Source organism: Xiphophorus couchianus, chromosome 17 (assembly GCF_001444195.1).
Source record: "Xiphophorus couchianus chromosome 17, X_couchianus-1.0, whole genome shotgun sequence".
NCBI classification, from domain to species: domain Eukaryota; kingdom Metazoa; phylum Chordata; class Actinopteri; order Cyprinodontiformes; family Poeciliidae; genus Xiphophorus; species Xiphophorus couchianus.
The window spans coordinates 3801548-3828059 of record NC_040244.1 but is presented as its reverse complement, the minus strand read 5'-3'; the positions used below and the strand labels follow the sequence as shown (position 1 = coordinate 3828059).

At 36.4% G+C, this 26512-nt stretch overlaps 2 protein-coding genes across 5 annotated transcripts in view; both read left to right on the top strand.

Annotated features, from left to right (window-relative positions):
• Nucleotides 1–5647: 5647 nt before the first annotated feature.
• On the top strand, nucleotides 5648–20411 carry dcp1b (decapping mRNA 1B). Of its 2 annotated transcripts, none has more exons than XM_028044315.1 (10): nucleotides 5648–6067; nucleotides 6300–6340; nucleotides 6722–6849; nucleotides 13773–13839; nucleotides 14806–14965; nucleotides 15062–15154; nucleotides 15244–15967; nucleotides 16490–16725; nucleotides 18024–18236; nucleotides 18390–20411. In XM_028044315.1, exons 1-10 carry the CDS (start codon nucleotides 5915–5917, stop codon nucleotides 18465–18467), a joined length of 1893 nt encoding a protein of 630 aa, XP_027900116.1. In that variant the 5' UTR covers nucleotides 5648–5914; the 3' UTR covers nucleotides 18468–20411. The 2 variants fall into 2 exon arrangements, with proteins under 2 accessions (XP_027900116.1, XP_027900117.1); XM_028044316.1 differs by having other exon boundaries at nucleotides 5656–5738.
• A 2948-nt stretch (nucleotides 20412–23359) lies between these two features.
• The window catches only part of cacna2d4a (calcium channel, voltage-dependent, alpha 2/delta subunit 4a), a 76944-nt gene continuing 73791 nt past the window's right edge, over nucleotides 23360–26512 (top strand). For 2 of the 3 annotated variants that reach the window (XM_028043931.1, XM_028043930.1), the window contains exons 1-2: nucleotides 23361–23924; nucleotides 25644–25840. In XM_028043931.1, the coding sequence (XP_027899732.1) occupies nucleotides 25665–25840 (176 nt within the window). In that variant the 5' untranslated portion in view covers nucleotides 23361–23924; nucleotides 25644–25664. Of the gene's footprint in view, nucleotides 23925–25643; nucleotides 25841–26512 lie in introns of all 3 variants that reach the window. The other variant, XM_028043929.1, reaches the window with a different exon arrangement.

Sequence of the window (26512 nt, the reverse complement as noted above, 5' to 3'; positions counted from 1 at the left end):
TGATGAACGAGTGGAAACACTCCCCGAAATGTAAATTACCGGCTGCTTAATCTCTAGACGGGAGAGCGCTAAAGAGTTCATGAAAAAGATAAAAGGCATTCAGCTTTAGAGACTTTTAATATTAAAATTCTGCTTATGCAGTAATGCATCAGGACTGAGAGTCCAATCACATGGCGAGACAGTAGATAAATGAGCCAGTTTCTTAAGAGAAGCCCTTACACATGATGGCTTTCCTAACAAATGGTGTGATAAAAAAAATGTCAATGCAACAAAAAAAAGTTATATAAAAGGGCAAAATTAAAAACCCAGAAATTTACCAACATTCAAAAATGTTTAAAGTAATTTCAATATCAAGATTTTAATTGACTATTGCATATAGAAAGTTGATGGTAATAGTGCTGAAGATCTAAATAGATTCTGTCATAGCTGTTAAAATCTAAATTCAAAGGCCACTTTTTAGACATAGGATTCAATATTTGTTTTCAATTTTGCTTAAATTTAATCTAGCCAAATTGTATTATGAAGTTTGAAATAATTTGGTTTGATAATGCTCGCTTCTTTTCTCATTTAGCAGTTGTTTTATCCGTAACTCTCTGTCTAAATTGTTTAGAAGAGCACCATTTTACTTTTGGGGTAATGATACAGCAACATAAACTGTTTTACCCTGGTAATTCCAAAGGCATCAAGGCATAAATAGAATTGGATTAGTAAAACTGGGCGTTGTGGAACCAGTTTAATCGGTTTTATAAATGTACCCAGTGTTTCCAATTTGGTCTCTCGAAAAAGTCATCCAATGAAGTCCATTAAAAGAGTCACAAGATCAATCTGTGACTCTAATCTGCAGTGACTGATTTGACAGTCGGTCGGCCTCAAGCACTTGTTTTTTTCTGAAAGCTCGTGAAAGTTAAAAAGGTTAAAAGTTGGTCTAAGTATACTGGAGAAAAACTGCCTGAACTCTGTTTACCATACAAACACCTTCTCGTTGCTGCAGATGGACGTCTCACTGCTGTGGAGAGGTTGCAACACAGACAGACAGCAGAAGACTTCAGCTGGTCTGTTAGTCTGTGAATGGAAGATCGACAGACAGGAAAGACTGAGAGAAGGAAGACTGGACGGAGGGCAGGTCATGGGAACAGATACTTCTCCCCAGGGGACACGCAAGCATGCAGACACACACACACACACACCCCCCGACACACTAATGTCCTCTGTAATCCAGCCTGTACATGGAATATCTTTTCTATTTGGGCATCTTCTATATTTGCGAGTGAGTTTGTCTCTGGGAATTGCAGACAAACGTGAAAGTGCTGAGATCTCTTGTAGGAAAAAAACAGCAACCTGCTAATTTACCAAAGTGTAATTCCCTTATTAAAATAAAAAGAAATAGTTCATAAACGACATAGTTTTTCATGTTAGCCTTTTACAAATGTATTGCCAGATTAGTTTGATTTTATTAACTGACAGAGGGGTCAAATTTAGGAATATACAAATATTTTCTAATATATATACTGCTCTACAAAGAGAGTATTTATGTCCCTTAAACTACTAATAATAGAGGAAAGAAATCATACAAAGTTTACAATTTTGCAAACAAATAGCATGTATTAATATTCTGATATCCCTAGAGAAACCCAGAGTTCTTACCAGAATCTTTTGTGAAATCATGGAAGCCTTCCAACCGTAAGCACCTTAGGCTCATCATCAAGATGATAAATCATCTCAATATCATATAAAAAGTGCAGGAAGGGTTTGATGGCTGTGGAGCCAATAAAGGTTTTTCAATTTATTACTGATTAAGGTATAAATAATTACCTATGTCAATTTTTTTGTTACAGCATTAAAAACAACATTTCTTTCAAAGCTGATACCTTTTGCTGTCTTTTCAGATGCCCAATTTGCTAAATGCCAGATAAAAGAAAGGCAGATTGTTTTATCCTTCTTTAAAATCAAGTTATTTAATCCAGTTAAGTTCTTGTTGCGCCATTTCACAACACATGACCTCAATTCACTTTGTAAAACAGTCAAGTCACTTCAGTCCAATCACACATGCATTCTAACTGGTCCTAGTTAACACAGGGTGCATCAAGTTCAGTTCATTATTTAATTTGGCTTAAAAAGTTTTCTATTTAAGGAAACCCAGCAGATTGCATCTTGTCATTGACTTGCTTTTTTTTTTTTCTTAAAGTAAAGTTGAGATAATTGTCATGGTATCGTGAACTTCAATACAATCAACTTTGTGTTAATTCGCAAAGTTTGAGTAAAATGGTGGAACGCTTGTTGATGTGTTGTGTGTTAGTAGTTGGAGATGATTTTGTCCCTCTGGGGTAATTCCATGTGCAGCACAGTTGCAATCAGCCACTTGTTAGCAACCACCAGACAGCAACAGATCACATAAGGGGCATGTATTTGAAAAATATGATTATAAATCTAAAATGTCAGTGTATTAGAATAAGTGTTCAGAGTTAGATTGCTACAAGTACTACTTTTATTTTTGGAAAATATACCAATTTTATTACTCACATACAAATAAAAATTAGCTTAAATGGTGATAAAATATGGTTTCATACTCTTGAACTTTTATTATTCGGTCTAAACGCCTCCTTTAAAATGGACCTTATCATAAATTCAAGTTTCTAAATCCAAATATTAGTCAGTGAATTTAATTTATCTTCCATCGGAAGATGTACCTGATGGTAAATCCAGGTGGTGCATTTCAGGCAAGCTATTCATCACCCATTAATCATGGCTCTTTGCCGTCAGACGCAATGTCTCTTCCCTGTCTGCAGGGACATACAGAAAATATGTGTGTGAAGTTTTGTGTTTAGTAAGTATTGAGGATTGTTTTTGTACTGGTCCTCTAGCAACTTGATAACTTTTTCTTCCACTGAATAACTAAATTAATGTTTTATTTTACAGCAAATGTGACTTTTATAAACTTGTGGGTGTTACTCTAAGGTTGTAACTTATTCTATTGATAAAATGATCAGGATCAGCTGGCCTACTGGTTAAATTCTGATAGACTGTAACATGTTTCCTTTACCAACAGGAGACAAACAATCAGTCTTGACTGAGTACTTATTGGCGGTATTGATGGCCTGATGAATGACTCATTAGTACTATCATTTGCAAACTGACACCTTGCAGCCAGCACATTAGAAGCTAATGAAGTAAATTTTAAGCACATATACATGTGAGCTTACACCTTGCAAGGTTCTCAAGAAAAGGCAGACATAGTTGACCAAGAAGATTTTTATTTCTATCATGAGAATTGTTATTGAAATTGTTAGCATTACTATTTATAGCAAGGGAGAGGGATAGAGAGAGTCTATTTTTTATCTTTTTTGTCAGAAATCCTCAGAAATCTGTCAAACTATTGAATATAGACAGAAAGCTCAGTTTTGACTTTCTGCTAAATGCTCATTTCTCAAGGTTAATACTTTTTTTGTGCTCTGATGGTTTCATTTTGTAAGTAGAATAAGAAGCTGTGTGGAAAAAAAAATATCATTTTGGAAATTTCACAAAGCTTAAAACTCCAACCTGAGAGTTCAACCTTGATTCAAAGTATAGTTGGAGAAGGATTTATTATCAGATCCTAGACCCGATACTGTAATTTATAATTGCTGAGTCAAATTTTAGAAAGATCTTTTTTCCTGTATCAGTTTCTGCTCTTGTCCTTGAATATTCCTTTCAGGAAGGATGTGTCGTATTTCCAAACATCTATAGCCGCTGCATTCAGTCTGTTCACTTAATTTAATTGGTGATGGATTACAAAGTCAATTCAAGGGGAAAATAAGAAACTAAGTTCAGGTATTTAAAATACTTATACAGCTTACATTAATGCAATAATAATAATAATAATAATACTAATAATAATAAGATTCAAGATTTAATTTTTTTGGCAAGACTTCCCTCCCCACGACATTAGCAACATCACCTACTGTATACAACAGCCATGGATATGTGCATAAAAATTATTCAACATGAATACTTCCTAAACTTAATATGTACTAATAAATTAGCTAGATGAATGGGAAGAGGTGTCACAAAAAGCCATGGTTAGAGGAATCATTCAAAAACATACTGACTCCCTCTGTAGCACCAAAACCTGATCATAACCTATTTAATGATAGATCAAATATCATCAAATAGATATTTGATTTAGATATATATCTTAACATTTATTAAAATATTTAGATACCATTTTTGTCACATAAGTTTCAGGTCTGAAATCTAATAATTCAACAAAATCCTGTTCACAAATGCAAAGCATACAGGCTCAGCTCAAAAAACTTAATATTGTAAAAAGGTTCTATATTTTGTTTTCACTTATGTCAGATTTAAAATTTTCAGTAGACACAGAATGAAATATTTCAAATCTTTATTGCAATTTCAATTATTATTGTTTGCAGGTAATGAAAACCCAGCATCTCAGAATATCTGAATATTACATAAGATCAATAAAAAGGATATTTAAAGAAGAAATGTCAGGTTTCTGAAAACTATGTTCATCCCTCTGCATTCAGTAATAGATCATCCCTCCTTTGGTATGAATGCACGGTGACATGGAAACAATCAGCAAATGAGTGACAAGAAATATTGAACCCTTTCACAATATTTACATTTTTTTGATCTGTACTTGTGAATAACATCACTGTAACCTAGCGAAGAACATGAAGGAGTCCGCTGCTGTTATGTGTATGTTATGAATGAAATATTTGACTTGATTTTGAATGAAAAATAACAGCATCAGCTGAGTACACCGGGAGTCAATTAATGCCCCCGTCTTTTCGCTGGTCCTATAAGGATACTAAGAGTAGTTTTGGATTTAAAAATTGGTAGCATCATGTTTGTTGTAGGGAAAATATGTGTGCTACTTTTCAGATATTAGAAATATAGTTGAAGTAAGGTCAAATTAGAAAAGTAATTTCTTTTTACATTTACTCAAGACTTTATCCTCACTAGAAAGAGAGATTATTTTTTAGTCGAGGAGACTTCATAAACCAAGTAGAACAAGTTGAATACCACCCAGACCTATAAACATTGTGGCGTTTAAAGTTTTCCTTTGTGAAGTTTTGAATTCAGTTGCATTCAAATTAACTACAGTTCAGGCATATAATTTAAAAACTGGAGATCAGTGTTGTCAGAAGCATCTCTTTAATGCCCCCTGGTGGCTGTATATGTACCTAGCTTAAACGCCATCATTATTCTTCAGAAAATTACAATCACATTATTTACTCAAAGCTAAATTCATGAATTATTTTTAAAATCGTGAGGTCAGAGTAAATAAGATTAATAAAATAAAATAAAAAGTTGCTGCAGACGGTAAAATCAAAACACCCTCTTAAGAAGTCTGCTGTTACATCACAGTGTAGTTTAATTTAAATGCGTATCAGTATCTGTTCTTTTGTCCAGAACGGCTCACTAAGACTAGACTTTAATAATAATAATAATAATAATAATAATAATAATAATAATAATAATAATAATAATAATAATAATAACAGAGTTACAGCTACTGATTTTAAAACATCTACATGTAACTGTTGGCATCCCTATCATATTGAAATTTATTTATTTATTTTGATTTTCAGACTTACACGTTTCTTTTATCGATTTTTCAAAGCTGAATTATAGGATCTGCATATCGACGCGCAACTAGTTATGTCTGGGATGTTTACAATCTGCCCACCTAAACATGGCTGGTCAAAAACTCACTCATTACAGTTAGAGCTCGAAAAGTAAGAAGAATAGCTTTTACTTCACTCATACTCGTTTAAAGACACTCAAGGGGATTCTAGCGATATAACTACATTTTCCACTTGCCGTTTGCGTGTTTGGTTGTTTATTTTTATCAGTCTTTCTGTGAGTGTTGAGGTTTAAGCTTGCTAGCTGGATATCTTCTCCATAGAGAACGATGAGTTCTGCAGCTAGCAATAGCTGCCTTGCTGCTAAAGGGCTGGACATAAGTCTGTCTGCCCTGCAGAGACAAGACCCTTACATAAACAACATTGTGGACGTGGCCAGCCAAGTCGCCCTGTATACTTATAATAACCGAGCAAATGAGTGGGTAAGTTTTGGAAAAGAATGTGCTAAATGCTAGCTTAGCTTAGCCTATTTTAGCTTCTCTCTGGTAGGCACGCGTTTAAACTGGCCTACAGGTTTGCTATTATTGAACATACCATAAGGAGTTATTATTTTAAATATAGAGTTTAAAATGTTTGAAATATTTAATTAAACTTTTATTTATTATTTTTTATGTTTTTATTTATTTTTGCCCTCAACACTTTATTGTTTTTCAGGAGAAGACAGAAGTGGAGGGCACTTTGTTTATTTACACAAGGTAAAGTTTTTAGAAATGTTTAAGAACGAGTAGTTTGTGTTTATCCACTAATTTGCTCCTGTCTTGTCAAGTCATATCCACAAACCTGTATTATTGTCAGTATTTCATAAAGGCAAGGCTAACAGAATGCAAAGCAAGTAAAATATTTTTTTATGACATTGCTGTTTAGTAATAAATTTTCTATAGAAAAAAAACTTTCAGGCCTTAAAGTAACAAAATACACAAAGGTGGTTTCTGTTTAAAAGGTAACCTTTGAAGGAAATTAATTGCTCTGGATTTTATGTAGGTTTACTAGAGTAAAGTATAAAAAGTAGCTTTTCTAGCCATATTTATCAAATTTTTTTTTAATCTTTTTTGTGTTGTATGCTTCTCTTATTTCAGATTGGCATCTCCTAGGCATGGCTTCACAATAATGAACCGTCTTAATATGGAGAATCTGACAGAGCCCATCACAAAAGACTTGGACTTCCAGCTGCAGGACCCTTTCCTTCTTTACCGTAATGCACGACGTAAGCAACATATGCAACAATACACATGATTTCAAGTGATTTACAATTCCTGAAAACTGTGAAAACAATATTGATTACTATTTAACCACACTTGTCGAAGATTTTTATTTGTTTACCATTACACAATGTCTCACGACACACTGGGAGCTTTGGTGACTCGGTAGCAAACATTAAATATCAGATTGTGGTGAGTGAGGGCAGTAAGAGTTCATCCAACTGGCCATGTGTATTACCAGACCATTAATGCATGACACTTAACCTGTGCTAACCTAACACATATTGCATCCAAGATACTTTGCAATATAATCTGTGCTGATATTATGATGATGACTGTGATTTGATATATAGTGTAGCATTAAATACACACGTATGCATAGTTCACCTCTTAGTCATTGATATTGTCTGTTTTTCCTCAGTGTTTTCCCGTTATTGCATTCACATCAATTGGGAACTGGGTTATAATAAAACAAGCTAAGTTGCTCTAAAGAGTATGTATACCAGTATTAGTTATAAATAGAGGAAAAAAGGGAAAGTATTCTATACTGTGTTTAAACCTTACAGAAAAAACAAATGTGGTAACTTCAACTGCTCATAAGGATTTAATTATTATTTTTTTGTTTAATACCTGTAACATTTTTGGGATTAAATCATCTGTTCTGTATTGATTTTAGCATGCAGTGGTACCACTTATTTAGATGTGTGAAATGCCTTACAATTATTTATCTTTTATTGCTTTAGCATTATGTCACATTTAGTAATTTAGAAAAATAAAACATTTTTTACTAGCATCAATCCCAAACAACTTGGTGATTTAAAAATTACGCTTTTGCTGCTGCTCTTTAAAAGTGATATTTTGTTGATATTCCTTCAGCATCCAGCTCACTATGCATTGTAGCAGCATAAAATGGGTGTTCATTCAGCTAAGTGGCTAACAAAAAAGCGATTTTGTGTCACATCATAGTTATACAATGATAACACAAGAAGCCATAGATTACTTATAGAACAATTATTTCCAGATGCAGGATTTTTTTTTCACTCACTTAGTAAACATACTCAAATTAAAATTAGCATTTTTCCAGGTTTTTCTGTTTGGATTATTTAGTGTGATTTGTACATATCTTTACCAGAAGTGCTAAAAATGTGGTTGGCAGTCTATGCAGACCTTCTTAATTACTTGACTCCCTTGCCTGTCTATAATAGATGTAGACTCCTCTTACAAAGTTAGATGCAATACTTCTCAGAAGCCAAGTTAGGTCATAATACCGATGGTGTGATCATGTCCCTACAAAAAGCAGGATAGATTTGTTTTGTGCAATGGTTTGGAAGACCGATAACAAATAATGAAAGGGGAGAAAGTAGATCATCTGAGTGGGAACTAGTAGCTCCATTTAAGGAACTAAGTAGAGACGTTTTAGTAAATTTTATCAGCCCAAGTCTCTCTGAGACCTACATACGACCCTCGCTCACACAATCACGTTGCTAAGTGTGCCTGTGGGACAAGAGTCTGACAGCACTACAAAAACAGCCAGCAGAGATTAGATACACCTCAACAGCCTCTGATAATCTAAACACAGTGACGCAGAAGTTGCTGACACACACACATCCACTCCCCCTGCACACCCGCCTGCCTTCAACTCTCCTTGAGGCTTCCTAGGAAGCAGATGGAAGTGGATTCCTTACGCCTGCTTTGATCGTTCTGCTTCTCGACATAGATTTTGTGCTTACTCATAGTAATAATAAATAACCAGGAGGCTACTGGAAGTACTGTGTATAACATAAAGTTTACTAAGTGACCTTTTCCACTTCCTTTGATGGTTTGAAGTGCAAATTAAGGAATGGAATAGTTCAGTAACGGAGAATGAATTTAAAATGTGAGGCTGACTCACTTGTTGTGGGAAGAAAGAAAAAATTAAAAGTACTTTAAACAAGTAATCACGACAAAGCTGATGATTGTTTCCTCTGCTAAAATGGGAGTTATGTGAGTCAAAGAGGGTGTGTATTGCAAACATAATGGTCAAACCTAATGGTAGCCTTAATTTACTTTGATTATAAAGCACCAAAAGAGGAGATATAAATAATTGTTGTAATCAGACGGAATTTTATCTCTATAGCTGCTGCGATTTAAAAGATTGTTGACTATCCAGATAAAAAAATAAAAAAGTACAAAGTTTGGCACATTAGTCAAGTAATAATGCCTCAAGTGCTTTAACATGCCTTCAAAACCAACACTTCTGAGTTATATTAAAGGAAAAAAGCTCTTGTGTGGTATTTTGGGTCATTAGGTTGCTGAAGAGTTGTTTTCACTGGCCAACATTCGATTCATAAGCTGCTGGCAAAACTGACCGTCCCAGTGCATCGTGACCTCTGGTGGAGGGGTCATGGAATCTTATCATTAGACAAACATGTAGCCCTCTGAGCGGCTGTAACTTCCTGGAATGGCGGTTGGCACAAAGTGGCATCGCAGGCTAAAAATAAGCAGCAGAGATATACCACAGAATGGGCTAAGATTCAAGCAAGAGCTATGTAGTGCGAGCAAGACGTTATTTCCCCATCCTCAAGAGGAAGAGGCTTTTAACTTTCCCCACAGTTCTGCTGTGCATTATTATTATTATATGCATTATTTTTCCAGCTTTCAACAATTTTTGTTGTTGTTTTTCTTTTGTTTCTTTTTTACAAATCAAAAATGTGTGTCCAGTTAAATCAGGTGAGCATTAAGACAAATTTTAATATCTTTGAAGGAGCTACAAAGTTGCACTGCTCCAATGGAAAACAAGACAGCTTATAATTGTGCACTTTACCAATATGACCTTCATGGAATAGCAGTGAGAAGAAACCAATTGCTGGAAGAAAGCCATGAACCCTCCAGTTTCTCTTTAGCCGTTTAGCAAACATGTACAAGACTATGCTCTGGTCAGATGGACTAGAAGATGAACAGCTTGATTTAAATGTGTGGGAAAAACTTAATACTAGGTGGGCTCACCACTTTCACAGTAGTTGCAGTGTCATGCTATTTGGATGCTTATGCTTAAATTGAAGCTGGTCAAATGAATGGACAGGACTGGATTTTTTTTAAAAGAATTGAGACTTGACTGGAGGTTCAATGTTTTCAGGATACTATAAGCATGCAGCTAGAGTTACAAAGAAATGGTTTAGGTAAAAGTATGTTCAGTGGTTTGAATGGCCCAGTCAAAGTCCAGACTTCAGTCAATTTGAGATTCTGTGACTAAACTTGAAGGTTGGGCTTCACAGATCCTCCTCTTCCAGTCTGACCAAGCTTGAACTTCCAGTAATAATTTGACCCACTAGTAATGTGAGTAAGACACACAATTTAATTGTTTATCGTCATAAACAAACTTGACATATATTTTGTGAATATGATAAAGAGTTTGATTGAATATTGACACGGCAGTACTAATGTGCATAAGACCAAGCTCTCTCTTCTGTCACAGCCTTTGATCTCCTTCAAATCACATGTGTGGGTAGTCTTACCTCTGGGTCTGATGTACTCGTATCCCAAATCTCTCTCGGACACCAGCGACCCCTTAAATCGGACCTCGGGTTCCTCCTCCAGTCTCTCATGTTTTAGTTTCCTCTGAAACAGGCCCCTCAGCATGGTCCCAGAGCAGGCGAGCAGTTTTAAATTTCTTCAACGGTTGATTTTAATTTATCCTTTTTCTTTCAAAAAAGTCTAGAAAAATTGCCAAAGATAATTTGACACTACTAATTACTGGTTTCTTTAGGCCCCGTCTTCAGTTTCAAATTTAGGTAGAGATATTTACAGCAATTTTTCCTTTACTGTACTTTTATTTAACTCTTAAGTTTCAATACGTACTCCCCTAAGAATCTAACCAAAAACAGCTATGGGTCTCCTACTACAACAATAACTCCAAAAAAATGTGTCTTACTTTAAGAGCCGAGCCAATAGGAATGTACACAAATAGTCTGTTACTGTGAGCTTTCCTTGCAAATCTTTTCTCATTCTGACGTAAAAGTCAATCCAAACTGTCTTGAACAACACATCCTCCACCTTGGCCAACAAAGCTTTCTAAAACAGGAGAAAGTCTTCATAAAGATTCTGATTCCAGCAGTAAATGGTTAAGAAGCGAATGCAGAGCAATCATCATGTGCTCTCTGTCTTGGTTGGATTGTCCCGGTCCCTGAGGGTTTCAGATGCGGGTCACTTGCAGACCTCACCGGACAGTTGTTGGTTGAACTTTCTGGCATCCAGGTTGAAACGCCGACAATCTGGTAGGTTTCGCTCCTATCATCAGCTGTTCTGAACAGAAGGTGTCCTGCTGAAGGTTTCCTCCCACATGGTCACTTAGCTGTCTTCCCAGTTGTAGTGGTATGGTTTTTAGCTTGGGTGTTACATGTCTGACTGCCCTCCACCTCTTCCCTCCAATGTCCTGGGACCAGACTAGAGCCTCCCCTCTTTTTCTCCTCCGTACAGTTTTTGGTGGTCTTCCTCCTGCCTTTCTTCTAGCAGTCTTGCCTCTTCACTGATAAAACAGACACTTTCTACAAATCAGGGGTCAGGATATACCACACATTATTGGTAAGACGTTTAAATAAGCTCTTACGTTTTTGTTTTTTTTATCTTTGTGCTCTTTACTTTGGTCCTCCGTCTCTGTGGCTGCGTTCGGAGTGGTCAAAGAGACGTCAGATATTCTTACCCAGCTGTCTTTCTGTCACCTTCAGTTCTGCTTTTTTGTATCATTAGCGAATGTTACCTGACAGCCAGAGAGCTCCGAGAACTACATGTTCCTATTTTTATGGAGTTGATTATCTCCCTCAAACACACCTCACTCCTTCCTATCAGTCCTGCTCATTTTTCCTCAATTTTCCAGCTGTCTGACTTCGACTCTGTGTGTGTCCCGGGGTCTCTGTCAAGCTGTCTCATCCCCAGTGAGCGCTAAGTGGCTCTGGCTCCACCAGTCAAGTCTCCCACTGCAGTTACTTATTTGGAATAGGGCTGATTTTTCCCAGGGTCTACTTAACTGACTGTGTATGTCTCTGCCGGCCCCTTCTCTGTCTGTTCCTACATCACGCTGACCTCTCTGGTCTGTGTGCCGGATTGGGAATACATGTTCTCTGTGTGGTATTGATAGCTACCACATAGATACTTTAGTTGTTTTTCTTTTTACACAAGGAGTGTATCTCTATTTTTTGTTTGTTTTGCGATAGTACTTTGTTCAAACCAGACAGTATTTTGTTTCCTTTAATGTGTCTTATTGGCTTATAAGGACATGAAAAAATAAGCATTTATTTAATACACGCAATATATTCCAGATTAAAGTGACGAGAAACAACTCATTGCACAGACAGATGATAAGCCAATATTTCTTGTATTATAATGCCAGAATAACAAAACTGATTGTGAATCATTCTGTCTTATTTTAGTCAAATTAATCCAGTAAATTTGTTGTATTGTTATTGTAACTAGTAAACAGCAAAACAAATTTGTGTTTTTCTGAGATTGTTCAACAAACTAGTGTGAAAACAAAATCATCACCACAAGCTATCTTAAGATTTTGCACGTTGCCAACATAAACTTTAATGTGTTTGAATTATATGTAATGGATAAAGATTACTATAAAGCAGAAGAAAACTTCTACAAGATTTTTTTTATTTATTTTACATTTCTGCAAATTAAAATATTAGTCAGCCCTTTGCTGTTCATACTTTGTAGAAGCACCTTTTGCTCCAGTTACAGGTGCTAGTACTTTGAGTCCTACCCCAACCAGGTTTGGATGTTTAGGAACAGAACGTTGTGGCCGATTCATGATGTTCCTGCTGAGAAAAGCATTCCCACATCATGATGGTTCCACTACCATGTTTCATGGGGATGATATACTCAGTGTGAAAAATGTTAGTTTTCTGCTATTTGCCAAATTGGTCAAAATGTTCATTTATGCAAACATGTGTTCTCGTGACCTCATTTTTGACAATGGCTCTCTTTTGATACTTATTCATAAAAGCCAGACTTGTAAATTGTACGATTAATAGTTCTCTCAAAGAAATTCTTTTATGCGAGTTGTGGATCTCTGCAGCTCCTTCAGAGTCACCATCGGCCTCTTGACTTCTACTCTGATTAATGCTCTTCTTGCTCACTTATATGTTCATAATGTAATGATAAAACACCATAGAAACCTAAAATGTTCAGTCTGAAAAGGTTAGGAACTTTAAAATGCTGTTTTTGGAACATTGCGTTAATTAATTATTTTTAAGCTATAAATTAACAGTAAGACTGGATTCATTTTTTCTTTTTCTCATTTTCTGTATTTGATCAAAGATCCAAACTAGATAAAATGAGATATAAAATGTTTTGCACCTTTTCTTGCTAATGGGAATACATCAATTCTGGTGCATTTTGAGGAAATGTCACATAAAAACAGTTAAATCATTTGTAGTTAAATATAGGAACTTGATTAATAAAACATATTTAACTTGCTGCCATGCAACCTTCTAAAGAACCATGTTGGAGTGGTTTCCCTCTTGTCCTCGCTATGTTTATACAGTTCAAGAGACTCCTGGGGCCCATGTTTCACTGCATAATGGTGCTGCCTGCCTCTGTTTCCCATTGGCTTGGCTGGGAAATTACTCATTTTAAAGCCTCGGCTGTGTGGATTCTGATGTCATAGAAGAAAATTGGAGCTATTTTATGTCTGTGTATTTATTTGATTTTAAGGTTATGAGTAGGTCAATTTGCTCATTTTGTGGTCTGCTGACCTTACCAATGATCTCATCCCAGAACTGTAGAGTCGTATTTATAAAAATTGATTTTTCTGCTCATTGTCTGAATCATTATTGCAAAGCAAAGCATCTTGTTCGATTTTTATTTTTTATACTTTTTTATAGTACTATTATTATTACTGTAAATGTGTTTGGTCGGCTGATTAAATCTTATCTTTTTTTTTACTCAGTGTTTATTCATGGGATCTGGTTCTACGATAAGCAGGACTGTCAGCGAATTGCACAAAGGATGAGGATGTAAGTATAAATTTAATAGATGGCAGTTTCACATAAAATATGACTGTTTCATTTAGGAGTTGTTTTGCAATCAAAAACTAATGTGTTACAGAAAACTATTTACTTCTGCTCATTAGAAGATGAAGCTATAGACTTGCAACCCAAGCCATTTGAGGCTATGAGAGCTTTTATGATTGAATAGGCTATTTCTAGAGTAGTAAAGCTACGAGAGTGGAGCTTTAATCAGTTGAGAATTTGCACAAATGCTAAAACTAAAATCTCTCAAGTTTTCATCTGTAAACACACAAAATAACAGCAGATACTTTAACACATTTGGAGTTACAATTTTCTTATTGAAAAGGTTAAGGGTTAGAGATGAGTTCATTGAGTCATAAATGAAAAAAAGTTTCATAATTCCTTAATTTTCTGTTGAATTTGAAACTACCGCCACATCAAAGAACTTTCAACACATTTTTAGCTGGTATATGTATTTGTTTCTTGCAGGTCCTTATAATTTTTGGAGATTTGTTTTATTTCTCTTACCTTCCTCCTCACAGTGGGTGGCTTTAAGTTAAACTTGGACCCTCTCTCTTTTTCTGTCACAGTTCCAGCTGTTTTAACTTTTTAATTGATCTAATCTAATAGTTAATTTAATTAAGTAACTTTTTTTTTTACATGAATTCTTAGTAGTATCAATAAGTATAGTACTAGAGTTGTTATTTTTCTTAATTTATGTAAAATATTAGTTTTGCATTGGATTTATTTTCCCATTGCATAAATGTTCTCCAAGTAAAGTTTGATTTTCTTTCAAGTATGAACATTTTAGAAGTCTTCTGCATTTATTTCTTGCTAAAACATATCCAGGGTGCATATTTAAAAAAAAATGAAATGTGCAGAAACATTTACCTTAGTTAGGTTTTCTAGCTTTTAAATCTTTTCTTTAATTAATGGCCTGAAACTGATGAGGGGAATCTGCGCTTTGTCCAGTCTGACCCAGCAGGAGCAGATCCTCGCTCAGTCTCAGGGTGGTTCCTTATCCCCTAGAGCAGCAGCAGAAGGACAAGGTGTCTTAGTTGGAGGAAATACCGAGGCTAAAGCGGTCGACATCATTCAGATGTTGACCAAGGCACGAACAGAGTATGATAAGGTAGTGGAATCCAGATGTTTCTTTAAGGTTTACATCATCTGTAAGGGTTCTAATGGATTCTTTTGTGTGTTTTTTACACTGTTGTCTTACTGACAGTCTACCTCAGAGCCAAAGGAGATTGGGGGCAGCAGTGTACTGTGTGGAAATCCTAATCTGATCAAACCAATACCAGTTAAACCAAACACTCAGGTAAAACACACACATATAATGTGTGTTTTCAGGCTTGATATCACATTTCTCCATAATATTTCTACCTGTGTTAATTTTGTCCCTTCCAGGTCAATGAAGGAGCAGACACCACGGTTGTGACCTTAACCACCCTGTTAGGCTCTCAGCATCAGCACCACCACCCTCTTAAATCTGACCCAGTTCCTCCTCTGGCTGCTTCCACGGCAGCAGGAAAGGTCGCCCGCCCACCTGTCGCCCGCACACTGACCTATGAGGATTCACTAAACTCTGGCAGAAACGTCGCCACCTCCGGAGGTGGAGACCCAGCAGTCGGGCCGGCGGACAGGGAAGAGAGCGGGAACGCTCTCCGCCAACTGCCGAACCAACTTCAGCACTGTCCGGCCATTGCAAAGCTCATGCAGGGACAGAGGGGGGCGGCAGCAGCTGGGGGCGTGCTTCAGACACTGTCCGAGTCCCCAGAGAACCGGCTGTGTGACAACGGGGTGCCGCTAGAACACCACCACCACCATCATCCCCTCCATCACCAACATCAGCACCCCCACCTCCATCACCACCACCAGGAGCAGCAGCACGACCCAATAAAGCGTCTCCTGCAAAACCATCCACCCCCTCTACTCGCCACTTCTTTCACTGCTGCGGCTTCTCTGGTGCTGCAGCAGAACCCTTATCCCGCCTCTCAGCCTGGCCAACTGGATTCTGTGTCACGTTCCCACCTCGAAGCACAACAAGGTCAGCAGCTCCTCCTCGGCCTGACGAAGTTACAGGCAGAGATACAGAAGAGAGGGCCGACGGATTCTGCTGCCATGGGAACAGGTGCATAACCTACTTTAATGTGATTCACCAAAAGACAAACCAGAAAAACATTAAGCAGTTTTTATTTGAAAAAAGAATTATTGATTAATAAAGTTAACTAGTAATCTAAAGTTAATCTAGATTAAAACCTATTTACAGATATGAGTGTTTTTATCTTAAGTCCGAAATGTATATAAATTATGTGCAGTTTTGGCATAATTACTGTTCTGAATATGTTCTTTTTCAGAAAATTTAGTTTTTTTGAGTCGGTATACGCCAGTTAACGTTTAACCGATTAATAAATTTGTTGGTGATTTAGCGCAATAAATCTGTTTAATTGTTTCAGACATAATTTCTGTCAAATCTGGTCTGATTTAGATTTAAAAAATATATTTTTCCAATAACTCACTTCATATTATGTGACTTCTGAATATGTCTGTCTGTTTATCTTTCAGCGTGAACCTTAGCATATATTCAACTTTATGCTTGCTTTAGTCAGTGTTTGCTGTGACCAAGTAATGATGCTCTATGGTTGTTCGCCAGGTTTGTCATCCCAGATGCAGGGTGTGGTTTCTCCTCATGAGCTCCTGCAAAAACTCCAGCTGGTCCAGCAGGAACAGAGCTTGACTTCCCACGAACATCCTCGACTCCATCCACATCCAGGACTGGCACCTCGATTCCTGGGGCCCAGTGCGAGTCAAAGCCAAGGCTCATCTTTAGGCACAGGCCCAACCCAGACTTCAGTTGCCCCAGATCAAAAAGCTGAGCTGCAGTTTCAGGTAAACAAAACAATTCAGTTGGAAGCTGAATACAGGTCTTTTTTTCTCTTATCTATAAAATTCTATAGGTAAAGTTTAAAGTTGTTAATGTAAGAGAGAGAAAAGAGCAACAGCAGTGGTTAAACAGTAGCTCTTCTTGATTGAAACAAAACTACAGCATGAGGAAATGGAAGGATTGTAGTTCTTGTTTCCAATAGTTGGTGTCATTAAGGACCAGCAGTTCTCTTCCCATGACTCTTTGTGTTTTGTCACATTACAGCATCAGACATTTCTTTGCCAGAAAAAAGAACCAGTTAAAAAACTGGTTCTTTTAGACCAACTAATAAGACTAACTAATTTCTGAGTTTTTTTGGAAAAGTAGTTAACTTTAAGGACCGAAGCTCATAATTGGTTGCTTAATAGCACACTTTGTTTTTGTTGTGAAATAGTGAGGCAGATTTTCAGATACAGAAACTGCTGCAACTAGACTTTCATATGGCATTTACATAGCACATTAGAAAAGTATTCATATCTATCTAATGCCTTAAAATCACCCTATATGTCACTATTCACAAAAAACCTGGGATGAGTGGCAGCATCATGCTGTGGAAAGCTGATTAGTACATTGGAAGATCTAGTTAGTTAAATATAGGGGAATTCAGGTAGAAAACCTTTTAAGTTGAAAAGATTTGGAACAATGACCTTGGTTTATCATCCAGCAGGACAAGGAGCCTAATCCTAGATCCAGAATTGAAATAAAATGATTTATTAAAATCATGTCAGTGGGTTAGCATGGTCCAGTCAAAGTCTAGATTTAAATTCAGTTGGTAAATTTGTGGTAAGACTTCAACAACAACAATGGTTAAACAGTAGCTCTGTGATATTCACAGACACTTCTTCCAAATTAAAATAACTTGAACTTTTTTCTGAAGATACATTTGCAAAGCTGTGATTGCAGCGAAGTGTGATTCTGCAAAGAATTTATTCAGAGATTCTGAATACAAATGAATGCCAGACATTTAAAATGTGTAATTGTGATAAAATGTTATTTTCTTCCATGTGTATCACATCAGATATCAACATTATAAGTTAATAATATTTTTGTTTTGGGACATGACAAACTATATAAAGGTGCAAGAGGTGGAAATACTTTTAAACGTTTCTCTTCAAATTTTCCACGGCTTGAATCTAATATGTTACCAGCTGCTGTTGCATGTGAGTTTATGTCCTCAGCTGCTAAATCGTTCATGGTGACCTACGGCTTTTAGCCTGGATGTGTACACTGAGTTCCACTTTAATCCCTGTCCCTGTCTGTGCAGATCATCTCCCCACAGCGGATACCTGCCACAGTGGCCCCCATCCTGCTCCTCTCTCCCAGTGTGTTCACTCAGACGAAGTCCAGCAGCAGGCTACCAGTGGCTGCTCCAGAAAGCAGCTCTGTACCCTCAACCTTATGCAAACCTTCACTGCAGGAGGAGGCCAGAGCTCTTTCTAGAAGCCAGCTTCAAGCAGCACTGCTGCACCTGATTCAGGTAAAACCATTAAACATACCTGACACTTTGCATTTTAATTGTTTTATTTTAACTCTTAAACAATGTAAATGCAGTGTGTACACTCCGTGGTAATAAACACACATGCTTAAAAACAGCTTTCTGCGCTAAGTTTGCTTGCTTACTTTGTTTCAGACTGACAGCTCATTCCTGGACTCCATCTATAAAGCATACGTCAGCCGCTTCGCTAACAGCTCCGGCAGCAAGTACTGATGACTCTTCACACCCACTGTCTGTCTGCACACACTTCCTGTCCAAGGGCTGAATCTGATGTTTAGTGAACCACTTCCTCCAAATCTCACTTACTGTATTTAATCGCAACAGTCCAACTCACTTAGACCAATCTTTTAAAAGATAAGTACAGGAATAGAAATGCTAAATATTTTTGCTTTTAGCAGTAAAATACACTTTTTCAGTCTAAATTACAAAAGTTGGCTACATTATATTGACAAAAATAAGAACACACTGTTCCTTAACGGTTTTAAAAAAAAATTATAATGACAACTACAAATTATATTATGCACAGTTTATTCAGGTCTTGCATAACAATATAACACTCTTTTAGCAAATGTCATCATCGACCAACAGGCTTTAAACTTGGACTTTGATTTGGTTTTCTTTATAGAATCCAATTGCAGCAAATATGTCAACATTATAAAAAATGTGATTAAATTAGGCATGTGACATTTCAACGGCATATATCTGAGCGCTTTTTTTTTTCAAATTGTGTTCAGGCTTGTAGTTCACAACCGTTCCTTTCAAATGCTTGGAACTGAAAAATAATTATGAAAATGTGAAAGAAATAACCAGGCCAGAATGCAGCAAAATATTGTCGTTTGATTGCTAAATCCGGACAAGGACTAAAAATCCGTAGTGTCTACCCAGGAAAAAATTGTTGACAACAAAGTCTCCTTTTTTGCATTGCAGACAGTGGGTGTGCATTGCATTGAGCTATGCAGTGGTCTTAAAAGACTCACTTGTCCAAATCTGTGTTTTGGGGGTTTAAACTGAATAACTTGTAATCAAACCTCAAAATGTTAAAGGACACGGCCTGTTACTCAAGCTCTATATGTACATCAGCAGTTTTTTCCTGCAAAAACATGAAATTTGGCTTTAAAAAGTCACTTCAAGTTAAGGTTATTCTTTTGGAGGTAAGTAGGAATTTTAAATTGACAGTAGCAGCTGACTGACACAACCAGTCATTTGGCTCAGACACAGAGAAAAGAAAACTGTTGTGAAAAAAGCTAATTAAACATGGAGGACAGTTGTTTGAAAAGTGGTCATTATTGAAATGCAATATGTGGACGTTCATGGCTCTTTATGACAATAGTAGTTGTTTGTCCTAACATCCTATTTCTATGAGGGGAAAAATTATGATCTTACTCCAAGTTGAATAAACTAACAAGCTTCATAGAAATCTACTCACAGCTACCTCACAGTTTGCTCATTTAGATGTGGAGCTATAATTTGATTGTAACAAACAGCAGTTTTTAAGGCTAACAATAGCAAAACAACTTTATGTTGAACCTTTCAAGATGAGAATCACAAAGTGTTTCACAACAAGGAAAAAAGAAACAAGAATATAGGAGCAGATAGAATAAAATAAAATGTTAGTTTTTAAAATTTACTCATAACTCCAATGTTTTAGCATGCTGAAATGCTCAGGTCATTGCCACAAAGTGAGCTTCATAAAACAAGCAACAATAATATGACTATGTCAACATAAGATTTGCACAGCTTAACATTTTATTCACGTCTTACTTTTTCAGTTTGATTGGAATGATCTGTATTGTCTCAGTACAACCTTACTTAAATGACAGAAACGATTTAAAACTCAACAGAGAAAACTTAAGCATATCCTGTCCATCCACTTTCTACTTGGCTATACTTGGTTAGAAATTCTTCCCTTGGCAGGGTCAGTGTGTGTTTAGCTTTTGCTGTGACGTTGTACATAGCTGGTCTATACTGTAGCAGTCAGATAACAACAGTAAATGTTTTTATTAAAATAAAACATTATTTTTGTATTCTAGAAGGACAACATGTAGCTTTCACCACACCAGGAAAAAGAGTGCTGCATTTAATTTCTAAAATCTGTTTATATTTGAATTGAAATATTGTTTTCTTTTAATTCAAAGAAATAAATAAGAATTGTTTCTACTTGTTTTTTTCTTTTCTAAAAGATATTTTGTTAAATGACTAATAAAATATTCTACCCCATGGTCCCTGTGATTTTCTTTTGTCTGTTTGGTTCATTGCTTTTCTGATTATTTCTCTTGAAGATGGATGAAACCCAAAGATAACACTAATCACTAAAAATATGTTATCATCATTGCTTTAATGTCACTTTATTACCTTATTTTAAAGAAATCGATGGTGCAGTGTAATGTCCACAATGACTAATCAGGAGCTTTTACACAACCAGCAGAATGGAAATAATTTGGTAATTAACTGCAACAAAGTCAATGTTTTTTGTTTGTTTTTCTTTTTTTCCTTTTGTTTCTACTTTGGTTAACAAGCCAGCATAAGAGAGTTGCTGGTAAAATAGTTGGAATCCAACCTCATGGGATATTTAAACAGATAAATGTGTTTAAATCTCTGAACACATTTAGGTGTCTAGTCACACTAAAAATGTAACTAGACATACAAAACAACTAGCATATTTTAGAGAAAATCCACAACAAATTCCAACTTGTGTATCCAATTCATGTTTGTAAAATTTGTTATGTTCCGTTTCATTATCCCTCCCTGAAATAATGGTTCAGTTGGTCAATAAAGTCCTAAAATGTGAATACCATTCATGCCAATGATGGGTGCGTTTAAACATATTAATGACTGTAGAGTCATCCTTGTAATTGTAATGAAAGTAATTTTTTGTGTGATTGCATGAATTGTTTGTGTCTTCTGTGCTCCTAATGGCCCTATTGTTAGTGAAAACCCAAACAAAAGTAAGCAGCATGTGAAATGATCAGAGGCTGACTGTTCCCATCCTGCTTGAAGGTTTCATCAGCCTCTCCCTTTTTCTCCTTTCCTTCCTGCTTCCTTTCCCCAGTCGACATTGTGTTTAGCATCAACATGAGGATTTACAGTTGCAGATTATCTAATATAAAACTTCTGTTGGGTAAATTGAACCTGTTTCAGTTCACATGCATCAAGAAATGATGGAAACCTAAATCTCCTGTCAAATTCTACTTGTAAATCTTGTTTTTGAGGAGTTACGCGCAATCCTTTTCCCTAACAAGACAAGGTTTCAGATCGCTGGTTCAGCTGATGGTGCTAAACGTAAAGGCTGACTATTAGCTCTAGCCTAAACTAATCAATGACTGGTGTACACTATGTTTGTGTTTGTTTAGTCCAAAGAGGCAGGCTCACCACTTTCCTTACTACTGAACTCACAGGCAGAAGGCTTTGTGCAGGCGATGTCAGCCGACATCTGATGGGTCCCGCAGGCACAATGTTGTACATAAAACTTTGAACTGTTAAGATCTATTTTTATTATTCTTAGATCATTCTCAAACGGTGGAGCTGCTCAGAACGGACACAAGCTGGAATAACAGTTCAGCTCTGCAGTGATAGAGGTGAGTAATACTTTTTTTGTCCCCCTGTATAATTATATAGACCTCTTCATTTTTTTAAAATCTGCTGTTAAATACATGTTTATTCTAATATTGGATGCATGGAAAATGAGCAAATAAGACCTAGTTGTGATCAAACTTAAAATAGAAAGATAGACAAAACAAATGGTAATTTGAAGGCTATAAAAAAAACTGTCACATTTTATCTACATGATCTTAGAAGACCTTGATGCACATAGACCATTTGATTATTTACCAAAAAATGAATGCAATTACTAAGCATTTAATCAACATTGATATTGTTTTAAATACTTGATATTTGAGTAATTAGTTTGATTTTGAGAAATTGTTCAATGAAGCATGTTATTATGTGGAATGCTTTAATTTCAGTTTGGAAGAAGCAGTCTTATTGCTGCTGTATGTCCCCTTCTGTACTGCACAGTTACCATTGATATTAAATACTGTTTTAGTTTTCTGCTTTTGTGATCTTAGTTTGATTATATTGTTAAGCCAAACTCAAAGGAACAGATGTTTTACTGTAAATCTGTATGTGTGCTTGTATAATTCACTAAGTCTGCTTGCTGAATCTGCATGTTATCTACGTTTATTGGTCTTTGCTTGCTCAATTGTATTGTGGGTGTGCTTAAGTTAAAAAAAAAAATAGAAAAATACAACGATCATTGCATCTTCAGCATTCAGTTTCTGTGGTTTACTTGAGCACATCAAAATGCTTCAGCTGTTTTGCAGGTGAAATGAGAAGGTTTACGTTTTATTTGTTGAGGTTTGACTTTCTAGAAGTGATAAAATATAAGGCTTTCTGTGAAGTCATAGAAAGCCTATGACATAGAAAGTCATAGGTTTAGTATAGAATTCTGAAAAAACTGAATGAGGTAGAAATGTGTAAAATATTATTTTTCTTGTATAAAAATATAAAATCACATATACACTAACTGCTATAGAAATTTTTTTATAATGCATATTGTGCTTGTTATTGCTCTTTAAATGTACTTGAAAATGAACAAAATGAGCACTATTTTTTAACCTTAGTGTAAAGGTTTAAATATGCTAAACAAAAAGAACTGATTTGTTCACATGTGCTACAGTGAGAGTCCACTAGGTGTCTCAGTGTGTTTGTGTCTCAGCAAAGAAAGTTTCCCTTGTCCCACTAAAACAACCTGCAAATACAATGAGAAAACCTATCCTACCAAGTGCAACACTAATTCTTCTTCGACCATTGTTAGTTGTTCACATTTTCCCCGCTTACTGTGTTTTTCCATCCACTGGCAATCTTGGTAAGCTAAGAAAAAAAGAAGAAAAGAAAAGTCGAGTTAACATAGTGAGCGATGTTTCTGAGAAGAATGTAAAAGTGGGTGAGAAAGATTTGGAGAAAACAGGGCAAAAGACAACCAGAAAGAAAAGCAGGGAACAAAGCACGGCTGGAAGAGAAAATGGAGCGATATTGTGTCAGTGTGTGTGGACTGTGAGAGGGATGGTGGGAGGAGGGGTTTAATCCTGGCTGGATTATGGTATAAAGTGGTGCTGGAAGAGAGAAGGAAAAGATACTCTGGAGAGACAGGATGTCCCTACAATCCATTTATCAGTCTATCTATCGGCTCTCTGCATGTTAATTCCTTTGTTTTGGGCAGTTTTGTTTTTCAATCGGGACCATGTGAAGCTGTCTGGAAGAGCGGTGGAAAATTCTCACGTTACTCTCCGAAAATGTAAATGCTCCCTTTCCTTTTTAAAAAATATGACTGAACTGGACTGAATTTGTATCTAGCATTTTCTTTCTTTTCAGTCCCCCCACCCCCTGGATTCAAGAGAGGAGAAGGATGGAAGAGAGAAGTGGAGGATAGAAGTAATAGAAATCAGATCAAAAGCCCTGGAAAGTGAGGTGTTGAAGAATGACAGGACTTAAATGGGACCCCTTGTGCACAGAAGTGACGTCTGACATTGGGGATACAAACATTGCCTATTCTTTCATGTGTTTGGATACCCAGCTCAGCTGACATCAAACCAGTCATTCAGACTTTTTTTTGTTCAACATCTAGTAACTTTCTCTTCTAATCAGCATGCCTCTTAAAACCTTTAAAATACAGTGAGTACTATCCTCTGCTACTACAACATTACATTTCAGTATTACTTGTTTTTACACAACACTGCTTATCTGCATGTTATTATGGACTACTTTTGAGTCCTTAAAACTACCACCAGGAAGAACTTTGCGTTTAGTAAAAGAGCTTAACGTATCACTGTAGATCTGGAGAAGACCACACAACAGTCATGTCGTTCAAGACATTTTTGCAGATGCATAGATGCTTTTAAGGGCAGTCATTCATCTTTTAGTTTCTGCCTATCCAAGATTGAGTTGCTGGGGCAACGAGTTCAGGAGGGAAACCTAGACATCCCCTGGAAGTGCTCTACAGGTCATACAGGGGGAGGCCAGGCCATCCCAAACCACAGAGAACATGTTGACCCACCACCTTAGTCAGGGTTTCATCACACTGGTACTTCACCCGAAAACCTCCAAAGAGATCCTGATTAGATGAACAGTTCACTTCAACAAACTTCTGTTAGTCTGTTGATGCAGAGCCTCTCAACCTATACATCAGACTGAGCCCTGCCACCCTATGAAGTAAGCTTATTTCAGCTGCTTTTATCCGGCTTTCCAGTCCATTATATTGAATATAAGAGCTGTTTCTACGTTCTCAGTAAAAAAATTATTTTGCTCTCTTTGATGATTGAACTCTGTTAGGTCCCTTGTTACTGACCATGTTGGGTGCTTACTACTTATGTAATGTCAGGGTATATTTAAGGCTGACTCTGGCTTGGTAACCTCAGGGTCTCCACTTTACTTTTTGCAGATGATGTGGTTCGGTTACTCTGGAGTCGTACATATTCAAGATTGATTCAGTGTGCATGAGATTCTGCACGGTTCTTAAACAGAAAAAAAAACTTTGCTTTTAGTAATAGAATTCAAGTATCTTGGTATTTTGTTCCCAAGTGACAATAGGCAAGTTGAGTTGTCTTGTCTACATAAGACAAACTGGAAAAACTGTAAGATTACTGTTTCTCTGCTCTTTAATTTAATTAGTAGATGTTATATTTTACATGTGACTTTGTTTTTGATTACAAGAGATTTTTTTTTAATTTTCATTTTATTTCTTTGTCTAGCAAGCAAAGCTTACGAATCAGATCTTCTTTTCTTTTCCAAGGGGAAACCCGAACACTAAAGTAAAGCTAAATGATCTAATTATTATGTTATTTAAATATACATGACAAGAATAATAATATCACTTACTTTTAAAAACAAGACTTGGCAAATAAGTGTGTAAGTTAACAAGGCAGTGCTTTTTTACACTTAATGCTGCTTAATAAAAAAAGTCCATCAGTCAGTAGGTAAATGTTGTTACATATGAGCATAAATCACAAGTTCCCAAATTCAACCCTCAAACTGCAACTTTTAAATGCATTCCTTCTCTAACAGACTTGATTAAAATAAGTGTGTCAATACCAGGCGTCAACAGACCTAAATGTGGATGAGAGAATTCAGCCTTTTGGAAACAGGATGCATTCAGTGGTTCCATTTCCTGATCCTGATTCAAATGATGCCTTCGTTCAAATCTGGTAAACAGGGAAACACTTGACACAATAAGTGTGATCTACAAAACAGCGAGACTGACAGCAAGCGGTGGATACTACTTATATGTTGCAAACCAGTTTTTATCTCCTAATGTGGACGCAGTCCAAATGAAAACAATTCCGTTTTTAAATTCTTTTAACAGTAACCCCATGATTTATGTTCTGCTTGGGCCAGTCTGCAGCAATAGGTGGAACGATGCAGATTGCAACAGCTGCATGGATGCGCTGTTGTAGCTTGGGAAACGCTGGGAATGCCATTAAATTGGGCAGAAGTGGGCCACGCAGAAGGAGGCTGATGATGCTGATGTGGATTATCCTCTCTGGCTCACTGTGCCTGATGGTTGACGGCCAGATGAAGATCCCACCAGAAACGTGAGTACAGCTGCAATAAGTACAACTCTGGCAGACCTATAAACCACGGAGAAAATGATGACGGTCTTGATTTTCTAAACCCCTCTCAAATCAGCTTAATACTGTATATAAAAGTTCACATAAATACTTGTTTTTAAAATGAATCTGTCAGTGGCTATTGTTTCTTCTCAAAGTGAAACACATTGATCTGCCATGCAACGATAAAGTTTCCGGCTTAATGTCAAAAGACAATTTGATCAGGTAGTTTCCATGTGTACGCTTTTAAATCCACCAGCAGCATGGTTGTTCTTAAAGCCATTGCCATTATGGATGACTCAATGTTGTTTTTTCCAATTTGGCTTAAGCATACTGTATGGGCCATCTGTTAACCTGTGGGATACAAAGAACTGCCAAATTACCGCACAATCTTTCTGCTGCTACAGACTGAGAATGATAATCTGTTTTTTTTCTGACCATAACAAAACTTCAGTTATTATAATTTTATATATTTCTACAACTGTAAACTAGATGTTGCCAAATTTAGTAAAACATCTGATCCTGTTACCTAGTTTTATCCTTTACTGTTGTGATCAAATATTTACCTCCTTACAGATTTCTGCTGTTTTCTTTTGTTATGAGTAAATACAAAATTCAGTTTTCAAATGAGGATTTCATTTAGCAAAAGAAAATCAA

Bases quoted from the DNA above. Each gene is read 5' to 3' on its own strand.
- dcp1b (XM_028044315.1), top strand. From the start codon at position 5,915: ATGAGTTCTGCAGCTAGCAATAGCTGCCTTGCTGCTAAAGGGCTGGAC. The intron at 6,068-6,299 runs GTAAGTTTTGGA...ATTGTTTTTCAG, and splicing joins ATAACCGAGCAAATGAGTGG to GAGAAGACAGAAGTGGAGGG. The intron at 6,850-13,772 runs GTAAGCAACATA...TTTTTTACTCAG, and splicing joins TCTTTACCGTAATGCACGAC to TGTTTATTCATGGGATCTGG.